At 44.0% G+C, this 12,214-nt stretch overlaps 1 protein-coding gene across 7 annotated transcripts in view; it reads right to left on the reverse strand.

Moving 5' to 3' along the window:
• Positions 1-1,630: 1,630 nt before the first annotated feature.
• TANGO2 (transport and golgi organization 2 homolog) overlaps positions 1,631-12,214 on the reverse strand; it is a 120,727-nt gene continuing 110,143 nt past the window's right edge. For 5 of the 7 annotated variants that reach the window (XM_061602337.1, XM_061602339.1, XM_061602338.1 and 2 more), the window contains 3 exons: positions 12,012-12,165; positions 10,717-10,821; positions 3,167-9,432 (listed from right to left, as the gene is read on the reverse strand). In XM_061602337.1, coding sequence (XP_061458321.1) covers positions 9,312-9,432; positions 10,717-10,821; positions 12,012-12,165 — 380 coding nt within the window. In that variant the 3' untranslated portion in view covers positions 3,167-9,311. Of the gene's footprint in view, positions 2,826-3,166; positions 9,433-10,716; positions 10,822-12,011; positions 12,166-12,214 lie in introns of those variants that run through there. The other 2 variants (XM_061602334.1, XM_061602335.1) reach the window with 2 other exon arrangements.

Genomic DNA, 12,214 nt, shown 5'->3' on the forward strand with positions numbered 1-12,214 from the left:
CCATCCTACAGACATCATGGTGTAATGGTTAGAGTGTTGGCCTACAACCTGGGAGACCAGGGTTCAAGTCCCCCAACTCAGCTATGAATCTCACTGGGTGCCCTTGGACTAGTCACTGTCTTCCAACCTAACCTACCTCACAAACGGGAAAGGAAGAACCATGTATGTCACCTTGAGCTCCTTGGAGGAAAGGTGGGATATAGACATAAAATATCTTGTCCAGTACTGTCTGCTCTGACTCAAGATAGCAGCTCTCCAAGATCTCAGCTCTACCTGGAGACGCTGGGGATTGAATCTAGGGCCTTTTGCATGCAAGGAATGCACTATAAAACATTGGATCATTGACCAGATTGAATCTGTATCAATGGCTAGTAGTCATGAGGGCTACCTACAATTCCAAGTCCCGAGGCACGCTGCTGCTATCTGGAGTACCAGATGCTGGAGAGAAACACAATGGAAAAGGGCTATCACAGGTGTGGGGAATCTTTGGCCCTCGAGGTGTTGCTGAACTACAGCTCCTATTATCTCTAGCAAGCAAGGCCAGTGGCCATGGATGATAGGAGTTGTAGTTCAGCAACATCTGAAGGGCTAAAGATTCCCCACACTTGGGCTTTTGACTTTCATGACCTGTTTGCGGGCTTCCCAAGTATCAGGATGCTGGACTAGATGGATCTTTTGGTTTGATCCAGCATGGCTGCCCTTATGTTCTTCATTTGAACCCTTCTTCATGCAAAGCACATGCAAAGTTAACATCATTAAGCGGTATTTTGTTCCAGTGGCAAAATGGTTTGCCCCAGTGTAACACTGTGTTGCAAGAGGATGTACAAGCAGGTCAATGGCAACTTTGTTGCACAATAGATTGCACCATCTGTTGCACAATGCGTTTCCACTAATGCAACTGTTGGCGTTAGATTCCTCTGTTGCAAATTAAAACTTGCCCTTGTGCTAGCAGACAGAATTGCATCAGCCTTCTATCTTTCATTAGTATTAATTTAAACCTGCAATACAAGTTGGTCTCTACACAGGGCATTCCTCACTGAAGCTGCTGAGATTATGAGCTTTGCATTTTTTAAAAATATAGTTTCACTGCCCTCATCTTGTGTGCCAACTTCTTTTCATGTTAGCAAAAAATAAATAAAAATCAAATAATAAATGCATTCAGTGCACACTGCGTGAGGCAGACTGGCACTGTAGGAAGTTTCCACTTTTAAATAAGTAGATGACAATGATCCCAGGGTCTGGCTGCTGAAGGCTGATTTTAATTTGATAAAATGGAAATTGTGAAAAACAATAAAAAAGAGGGATGCATACAAACCTCCCTCCAACGTGCTGCTTCCCTGAAAAAAGATTGTGTCACAGTATTTCACATTGGATCCAACAACAAACCTCACTTAATGGAATCCAGCTGCACCCTCTCTTGCATTCTGGACTTTATTGGATGAGATGCTGTACATCATTACTGCTGGAGATAGAGGCCACTTCGTGTTGAGATATTTTATTCATAGGCCAGTTCTCACACTGTGCATTGCAAAGGAAGAATGAATCGCATCTGCCTTTCGGCCTTATCAGCCTCATCAGGAGCCAAACTGACTTGAGAGAGAAACAGAATCACAAGTACATTCGAAATTCAGAAGGATCCAATCAGATGAGAAAGTCAGGGGACATTCCAATTACTTGAGTGTTAACTTTTTGATGGCTGAGTGAGGCCCAGATCTAAACTTATTCTACCTTCTGCTCCACCCTGCCACCCAACCATCAACCACTGGCAGGTACTACAAGCATTAACAGGAGTTGGGCATTTGGCATTGCTGGTCCCATGCTGTGGAACGCTCTTCCGGGAGAGATTCGGCAGGCAACCTCACATTGATTTTCAGACATCTCTTGAGGACCTTTTGACGTAGACAGGCTTACATGCGGCCCCATCTGCACGATGCATTTAAAGCAGTATCACATCACTGTAAGCAGTTGTGGCTTCCCTCAATGAATACTGGGAACTGTAGTTTGTTAAGGGGACTGAGTTTTGTCAGGAGACAATTCCCAGAGTTCCCTGGAAAAAAAGATTGACTGTTCGGCTGTATAAAACTATTTCTATGGGGAAAAGGAAAAACCCATTAATACTGATAATAAACATTTATATTATTTATTTATTTTTAAAACTTATATACTGCCCGACTAGCAATAGCTCTCTGGGCGGTGAACATAAATACAATAAAATACAGGAAAATACAAAAGCATCACAATCTAAAATCAAATTTCACAATCTAAAAACTGCATAACTAAGATCAAATTACAAACATTACCATCATTAAACAAAAAATTAAAATGCCTCGGAGAAGAGAAAGGTTTTAACTTGGTGCCGAAAGGATGATAGGGTCGGCGCCAAGCGCACCTCCTCGGGGAGACTATTCCATAGTTCGGGGGCCACCACTGAGAAGGCCCTTGATCTTGTCACCACCCTCCGGGCCTCCCTATGGGTCGGGACCCGGAGGAGGGCCTTCGTAGCAGACCGTAGTGTACGAGCTGGTTCATAACAGGAGAGGTGTTCCGACAGATATCGTGGTCCCGTGCCGTATAAGGCTTTGTAGGTTAATACCAACACTTTGAATTTGGCCCAACTTCTTGTTGGTAGATTTCCACATTCAGGTACTAGAACATCCACAATCTCTCCATCATGTTCTTCTAGGGCTTACCTAGGAGCATTTGGGTGACCTGATCTGGATGGGGCTCAATTCTGCGCCCTTGCTCACCGCTCCTGGGTCCGGCCATTTTGCTCCTCTTCTCCCTTCAACTGGCATCTGTCAGTCAGCGGCCATTCCACCTGGCTACTGCAGAGGGAAAGAAGGGAAGGAGGGCTGTTCCATCTGCTCTCAGTGGTGGCTGCTTCCCATTGGGACTGGTAGGGCGGAAGGCAGGGAGGCCCAACAGTAGGTGAAGCCAGAGCCAATGAGATGCAGAGTCACCTCCTTCTAATTTTGTCCCGGAGGAAGAAGCTGTTAAGCAGTGTTATCCCCACCCCACTCCAGGCTGTTTGTAAGTAAGAAGGCAGGCAAGATGGGGGCTGATTGACGGCAGGCTGAGGAATGGGCCAGCCTCCACTGGCCTTCACTAAATATCATTAAATCTTGTTCAACAAGTGTCACATGGAGACAATCATGCTATGGCAAAGTATTGGTCAAACAAGTTTATTGACTGCATTTAGATACAGGTATAAGTGACAAAATATAAAACAATTTTTTAAAAGAAAAATGGAAATATATATACTTCAAAAAATCCTTCTATTTCAATGGACCAAACAACCTAATTCACTTCAGCGCACAAGGATTTATGGCTTTTGTTTTAACAAGATTGTTCAAAGCCACACCAACCCGCAGTATGATTTGTCATTCGTCTGCCTCTATTTTTTTTAAAATATGTTACAAAAATAAAAAATATTTTTTCCTGCAAATTGTTTTGCCTTGCACATTTATCAATTGCATTTTCAGTGCACCAAAAGGAATTAAAATTTGCATTGAGCACACACTACCTTATATCCACTCGTTAGGCCTGATATATAGGTTCTGATTGAACCATATAAGGCTGCAAGTGGTAGTGGTGGTGTTTTCAAAGTTTGAATTGCCCCTCACATAAAAACTCTTTGCACATCCAAAACTTGCATGTCAAGGAAGCCCCCGCTCCATATTTATAATGGTCAGACCACATCTGGAGTCCTTTGTCTAGGTATCACATTTTAAGGGCATTGACATATGACAGCACATCCAAAGGAGGGCGATCAAGATAGTAAGGGATCTGAAAACTAAGGTGAATAACTATGTCAGGGTTCCCAAACGGTGGTCTATGGACCACCTGTGGTCTGCAAGCTTCACCCAGGTGGTCCATGGCATGTCTGTGGCCTTGTGATTCTAGATGGGATGGTGACACATCCATTGCATTGAATATTCATATTGATTTTTATTGAAAAGATACAATGCATTTCATCGTATTGCAATCTGAACTCTGTGGAATCACAAACATCAGGCAGAAAAATAATTACATAGCTCGCCAAGACTCTCAGCAATTTTCATGGCTATTAAACTGGAAATTTAAATGCTAAGTTAGCCTTTGTCATGACTTCTAGGCAAAGTAACAGAAGACCTGCGAGCCCTCCTGGATCCAGCCAAAGGTCAAATCTCAGAGATGGGGAAATCTGTGTTTCTCTCCCACCAAGTGTTGCTGGGCTCCAACTCCCATCAGCCCCAGCAAGCATGGCTAATGGTCAGGGATGATGAGAGCTGTAGTCCAACAACATCTGGAGGGCAACCCCACCCATTTAGTCCAGTATCCTGTCATGACCTCCAAGTCCTGCAGCTTCTGGGAAATCCACAACATGGCAGAAAGGCAATAGCTCTCCCCTGAACTGGTAATTTGGCGACCACATTACCTCTGAACGTCTTTTGGCCCACATGGCTAAGGGGCCCTATCCTCCTTCTCTGAATTTGTCTCATCCCCCTTTAAAGCCATCAAAACCCAGCAGCTGTCACCACATTTGTGTGGTGGAGAATTCCATGTGTTAACGACGCACTGTGTGAAGAAGTAACTCCGTTTGTCTATCCTGCTTCCCACTCACTTTATTAGATGATCCTAAGTCCTAGAATTATTGGAGGGGGGAATCCTATCCACACTCTGCACAACATACATACTTTTATGAACCTTCATCACATTCCCCACATTAGGGAGCAATCCAAACCCAATATCCGTTGGAATGAGCAGAGTTTGGAATAGGCGGATCTCCAGCTGAAGTGCCTCATCCTGGCCAAGCCAGAGACAGTGGTGGCTGGTGCCCATTGGGACTGGTAGGGAGAAAAGTAGGAAGCCCAAAGAGTAGGTGAAACCAGAGTCAATGACGGGCAGAGCCAGCTAATTCTAGTTTTGCCCCCATCTTCCTCCTCCTTGCTGCATTCTACAAGGACAATACTGAGACTGGGGAAGAGGAGGAATCTGGCAACCAATGCCACCCTCTGGACTTGTTAAGTAAGAAGGCAAGCGGGAGCTGGCTGAGGTTGGTGGGGCAGGGCCCCATTTGCCCAAATGGACCAGCCTCCAGTGGCCAGAGATACGCTGGCGTAAGTCCTCCATCCCAGCTCAGCCAGTTTAGCACAAGTCCTGAAAATGGGGCAAGGCAGGGAGGGGGAGACTCACCCTTCTTTCAAATTCTGTTCCACTCAGTCACGTGACCTGGCAGCCGAGCAGAAGTTAACGCTGGCAAAAAGGGTGGTGCAAGTCAAACTTCATTTTAAAGGCTTGTTTTCCCTTTTCCAGGCTCTGGCTAGTTCAGCCAATAGTAACCCATCCGCTGAACAGAGTTTGCATCAGGAGTAAGTTACATTGTCATAATTTGAAAAAATGGAAATGGACTGCCTTCAAGTCGATCCTGACTTACGGCAACCCTATGAATAGAGCTTTCATGGTAAGCGGTATTCAGAGGTGGTTTACCATTGCCTCCCTCTGAGGCTGAGAGGCAGCGACTGGCCCAAGGTCACCCAGTGAGCTTCATGGCTGTGTGGTGATTCGAACCCTGGTCTCCCAGGTCATAGGCCAACACTCTAATCACTACGCCGGCTTCCTATAGTTTGGATTGCTCTGGCAGTCTCTCTCCTCCCCCCCGCAAACTAAAAAGCCCCAAATGTTTTAGACTTTCCTTGGCTCTATTGGTGTGGTCCTTTGATGGGCCTTCATCCTTTCACCTGGACCTCGCTCATGGCTCCATTCCTAGTTTAAAAATACAGCATATTTTTAGCAATGCACACCTTCCTCATCAGGATTGTGCATACCAGTAGGCCTCCTATTGATGCTTAAAATAAAAAAGTCAGAAGCTTCAAGTTCTGCCAACACACAGGGTAAGATTTTGAAGCGTGACAAAATATGGACGCACTAAACTGGAAATGTCACCACAGTAATGAGGGCCGACTGTGCCACCACTTTCCATGCAACATCAGATGCAGACTGGGTTAAAAAGTTTAAGGGACATTCAGGAAGATCACATATACATCATACATAGTGGTGGTGTTTTTTTTTATAAAAAGAACAGCGGTAGTATGAAATTATCTCCCTGTAGGGAAAAATGGGTATGTCGTCACTTGGGAAGTGTGGAATTGTTTATTTTGGTACAGGTAATGCCTGCAAAAGCCAGTTGTTTCCAACCCACCCTCCATCTTGTGAATGCATCCTGAAGGTGGAGCAGCCATATAATCCAAATCACATGTAACAGATGCAAGAATTAACCTGGATAGAGTTAATACTTACTCCCTAAAAAAATCCATCACAAAGAGAGGTTCCATCATATGGAAAACACACACTGCATTCATGATTACACATCTGAACTCTGTCTAGGGAGCATGTTTCTGAGTCTGCTACAGAGTGTGGTCCAGCTGCAGACACCCCCTGAATGTTCAACTGAACATAGCAAGGGATACACAGCGCGCATGCGTACCCACACACACACACCTTCCTACATATCAAGATATTTCAGGGTGGCTGTCTTGAGGGTCTAGTTTTAGTTAGTTAGTTTTTAGTTAGTTTAGTTAGTTTTTAGTTAGGTTTTTACCTTGTTCTGCTATGTACAAATACCACAAAGGAGGGCAGTGTAACCCAGACCACTAGAAGCTAAAATGAAACTGAGGCTATCATACTTTGGACACATAATGAGAAGACAGGATTCGCGAGAAAAGATGATAATGCTGGGAAAAACAGACGGGAGTAGAAAAAGAGGAAGGCCAAACAAGAGATGGACCAATTCCATAAAGGAAGCCACAGACCTGAACTTAGAAGATCTGAACAGGGTGGTTTATAACAGATGCTATTGGAGGTCGCTGATTCCTAGGGTCGCCATAAGTCATAATCGACTTGAAGGCACATAACACACAGGTTTAGCAGATCTATGAGCCACAGTTCATAGAGCCATGGGGCTTAATGCATCCGCTTTCCATGCAGAAGGTCCCAGGTTCAATTCCCAGCATCTCCAGGTCAGACTAGAAATGTCCCCAGTCTGAAACCCTGAAGAGCTGCTGCCAGTCAGTGTAGACAACACTGAGCTAGATGGACCAATGGTCTCTCTCAGTAGAAGGCAGCTTCATAGATTCCTACCCCTGTGCAAGCCCATATTGCAATCCACTTAGCCTGCAGTCCATTACACGCTTACCTGGGAGTAAGTCCTAGTGAACCCAATGGAGCTTACTTCTGAGTAGTCATCTATGGGCTTGCAGCCTTTAGTCTTGCAAGTTTGTTTCTCTAATCCAGAACTGCCTAACATTAGGGCCAAGCTGCATGTTATGCTGGAGATCCTTGACTGCATTTAAAAAATAAATAAACTGAAAGCAACTGTACTGAGCTAGATGGGCCATTGTTCTGACTTGGTATAAGGCAGATTCCTGTGTTCCTATAACTGCTTCAGTCCCACTCTTGGAATAGAGTTTTGCCATCCTGTCACCACAATCCTAACCACATGTTTGCCAACACAATATATGCCAGGTATGGGGAACATTTGGCCCTCCAGATTTTGTCGAACTACAATTCTCATCAGCCCCAACTAGCCAGGGATGATGGGAGCTGTAGTTCAGTAACGTCTGGAGGGCCAAAGGTTCCCCACACCTGGGCTACGCAATGAGAAGCCTCACACCTAAAGTGGCTATCAATGCCCTGAACATACAGAGGCTATGCAATGGGCGAAGTCTGCAGGAGTGCAAGAAAGGCTAAAACTGCAATCACGTATGCAACTTGTCAGATACTAACTTTGAAATAATATATTGTACAAGACAAAGGAGGAAGAAAGCCCTGGCAATCCATCGTTAAATGTACTGCTTCGTGTATTGAGAACTGCAGGGGCAAAGCTAACCCCAGCCTTAAGATTTCTAGACTGAAGTGAGTTCTTCAAACTCCAGGTGCTGCCTAACTGAAAAGCAACCAAGCATTTCAGGGAGAGGCGGCTGCGGCCCTCCAGATATTGTCGGACTCCAGCTCTCATCGACCCAGCCATCCTGGCCAATGGTCAGGGATGATGGGAGTTGCTATCCAGCAACATCTGGAGGGCCATAGGCTCCCTATCCCCGATTTAAGAAATTATATGAAGCTCTCCACAGCTATAAGGGAGCTTCTTCCATGGGGTATCCAGCAACCACTATATTCCAACTTAAAACTGCAATATTGCTGCGTAACACAATTGTCTTCACAGACTCCAGGATCTTAAAAACGGGGGTGGGGTGGGAATACACACTTGTTAAACAAAGAGAACAATGTAATCCTGAGTTCAATCAGGAGGTGTGTGCTTAGGGTTGCAGTTTAAAAAGCAAAATCCGTTTTAACATTGTTCTCCTGGAGAGCATAACATTTGGAGAACAGTTGCCATTTTGCCTATAATCACACATATTGCCACAGCGAAATGTACATATATTCACACATCATAAGCTGCAAAAGAATGCATTCACTTTAGATGAGAAAGGGGGCTCCAAACCCCCAACTCTTTTTTTTTAAAAAAAATCTGCCTTAAAAAGCAAAAGGAGCAAAGTTTGGTTTTTAAAGAAATCCTTAATTTAGAAGTGTTTGACAAAAGAGAGTTAAGTGTATTGATTATTTGCTCAAGACCTTTAGCGGTCTGAGGCAAGGCTAGCTAATACAAGATGCTGTCAGCACTAACTTTCTTTTTAGGGTGCCAACACATATTAAGACCTCCATGTGAGCAGAGACTAGCCCATTCACTTCAGTGTTAAGTACACCTCTGCATGTCCAACGCACAGAGCGAGCAAGCGGGGAGCTCCTGCTCACATGGAGCTCTGTGGAAACCGAGTTCTGCACGAGCGGGAGCTCTCCAGAAACAACCGATGCCAGTGGATTGAAACTAGCAGAGCATCACGGATATCGAATTGTGCCTTTAAAAAAACCCACACTACAGATTTGCAATTTATTTTTCCAACTCTGTTCCCCCTCCCCGCTTTTGACCAAGCAAACAGAAAATGCTGCACATGATTATCCACAATACATATCCCCCCCGTTATTTGCAAGTTAAATATTTGTGCCAAGTAATGTGCTGTTACCTAACAGCATCCCTTTCCAAAGTCAAACACACCCATTGTGCAAAATGTGAATTTGCTCCTTAAACAGAGTCGGGCTTTTCTGTTCAAATTTTCCTGTTTTGGATTTTGGGCAAAAAAAAAAAAAAGGGTTTTGGTGGTTGCTAGGGCGTGCTACACAACATGAGCGAGTGTTTCAACAGTTCAATAGAGTGTCCTTTCCCCACCTGCCCCTTCTTCTCTTGCCTTGTGACCCAATCAAATGGAAAGCTGTTAAATCTGCAGCTTGAACTGGTAGCTGCTGGTTTTCCATTGGTTGACATCCGCGTTCAGCATGGTGCGCTCGGTGAAAGTGACATGTCCCTCTGCATCAATGAGAATAACTGTATTTGTCCTAAGAAAGAAAGAATGAACAAGATCAACAGCATTTCTATGTAACTGTCTCCAGGGATTCTAATTCTTCTTTCTTTTTAAAAAAATGATCCTCACCTTGCATAGCAAGCAGACAAACTTAGGAAGCTGCCACCTACTGAGACCCTCGAGCTCAGAAATGTTTACACTGACTGGGTTTCGGGCAGGAGTCAGTCTCAGCCCTACCTGGAGATGCCAGAGATTGAACTTGGGAGCTCCGGCATGCAAGGCAGATGCCGTGCCACTGAGCTACGGCCCTTCCCCAAGCAAGTGGGGGGCGGAAGAAGTAATCACCCAGGTCAAAAAAGAAGGAGCAGAACTAATCGAGTTTGTCTGTCTTTCTCCCACCCGCTGAATTTAGGATCTTTTGGTTTTGCTTCGCTGCTGAGCTTACTGATACAAGCAACACAGAGGGCATCAGGGGGATGGATCAGGAGAACATACAAAAAAAAAAAATCCCCACAAAGAGGGAAGACTAAGACAAGGGGTTTCACTCTCATCTTCTGATCACCCTAGCCTGGAAATAAATTGTATCTGGCAGCAACAGGATTGGCACAAAGAACGTCCCCGCCCCCTGCTGCTTTCTACTGACTCACTTTTTCAATCTTTCTTTTGATCTCCGGTACTAGTATCAGGTTCCACATCGGCAAAGAACGCTGCTATTCGCTACCTAAAGACGCTGGTGCAAAAGCCCATGCAACAAGTTCTGTGAATCAGTTCCCCCACCGCCCCGCTACCACCTCCACTTGCCCGCCCACTCCAAAATCAATTCTCATCAGGGCAGCCAAGCTCTGCTTTCCCACGTTAGGGCATTTACACTGGTGTAAATCCACTGATTTATTACACACGCTAAAAAGCTGTTGTGGCATGTTGGTACAACAGATTAAAGAGCCCTGTGGCATCTTTATGACTAGCTAATTTATTGCAGGGTGAGCTTTTGTAGGCAACATTCTACTCCATGTCATGCACAATAAATCTGGTAGTCTTTAAGGTGTCTTTTTTCCCTCCTTGCTTTGATATAGTCGGTGCTTACTTGTATATAAGAAAAAAACTAGGTCTGAGAATTTGTTTACTGTAGACTCAGTACAATCAATTACTTCTAGAGGGAACCACTAAGAGTGCAATCCAATACATGCCTACTCAGCAGTAAGCTCCATTGGGTCCAATGGGACTTATTCCCAGGTAAGTGTGTACTGGATTGCACCAGCAGTCATTTAAACGGACATAATGGACAGGGAGGTTTTCTTGAACAAAGTCTCCTTCTTACCTGGTTCCGTAATCTGGACAACGAACACACACAGCTGCATACTTGTTCAAAATGGGGAGGATGTAGTCCTTTCCTTGATCCTCAATTGCGGGATCGGGCAGCTGACTGGACAGGAAGAAAGCAAAACAGAGATGGCATATACTTGGGCACTCGCCTGCACGTTTGCCATGATTTACATCCACAACTGTTTTTTTGGAATTGTTTTTAAAAGGTGTTTTTACATCTTTTTAAAAAATACTTTTTAACAGATGTTTTGTTTCAATATGTTCTTAAAGATGTTTGTTTCAATATATTCCAAAGTCTGTTTTTATGGGGCTTTTTAGTTTAGAGAAAAGGCGGGTCAGAGGAGACATGATAGAAGTGTATAAAATTATGCATGGCATTGAGAAAGTGGATAGAGAAAAGTTCTTCTCCCTCTCTCATAATACTAGAACTCGTGGACATTCAAAGAAGCTGAATGTTGGAAGATTCAGGACAGACAAAAGGAAGTACTTCTTTACTCAGCGCATAGTTAAACTATGGAATTTGCTCCCACAAGATGCAGTAATGGCCACAGAACATCCTGCAGACACTCCCCTATTACATGATATCATAATTGGGGCTCTAGTTTGGCAGCACCTGCCCTTTTGGATGTCCCTCCCGCTTGCATATCAGACAGATGCCTTCTCTGTCGCCTTTTGAATTGAGATATTTATCCCAGCTGGTATCTGGTTTGGATCTGAATTGATTTTATGTATGGGCTGCTGTTGTTTTAAACTGTTTTCATATATAGTTATAACTGCTTTTTTTTAAAAAAAATGTTTTTACATATGCAATTGTTTTAACTTTTTCCCCACATATGTGTTTATTATACTGTAAAATCGCTTAGGGGTGCCTCATGGGAAGTGATTCATAAATGAAACAAATGTAATGCACTGTGATTGTAACCAGCTTTGGGATTCTTCTTTTGTTTTGTAATGAAAAGCAGGCTAGAAATATTGCAAATAAATACACAACTACTTAAAAAAATCCCAGCCATTGCTGGTGTAGAATATAACAAGCTAGATGGAAGAATAATCTGACACTGTTATCAGGCAAATCCCTATTTTTCTCTCTTCCAAAACAAGCAACAGAACACACAAGAGGGGAATTTAATCCAATACACCTAGACTTGAAAGCATTAAAAGGACACAACGGAGAACTGACAATTGGTTCCCAAATATTCTTATTTATCAAGAAAGCACAGAAGCTCAGAGAAGCTGCGGATTCCTAGACAATTATTGACATTACAGCCAAGATGCAAGATACTGACTTACGGGTCCTGGTTATTCATCACTTTAATGAGTTCTTGCACCAGGTCTTCCTTCACAAGGTCCTGGCTGCGTTTGATGACATCTGTGAAGAGCTGCTTCCCATACTGAAGCTTCTTCCATGGGGTATCCAGCAAAGAATTGCTCAAGCCGTATACCCCTGCATGAAGAGGAAAAAAGATGGTAAAAGCCTGCGGTAGGTGAATTCT

The sequence above is a fragment of the Rhineura floridana genome, chromosome 19 (assembly GCF_030035675.1).
Source record: "Rhineura floridana isolate rRhiFlo1 chromosome 19, rRhiFlo1.hap2, whole genome shotgun sequence".
Classification (NCBI taxonomy): Eukaryota; Metazoa; Chordata; class Lepidosauria; order Squamata; family Rhineuridae; genus Rhineura; species Rhineura floridana.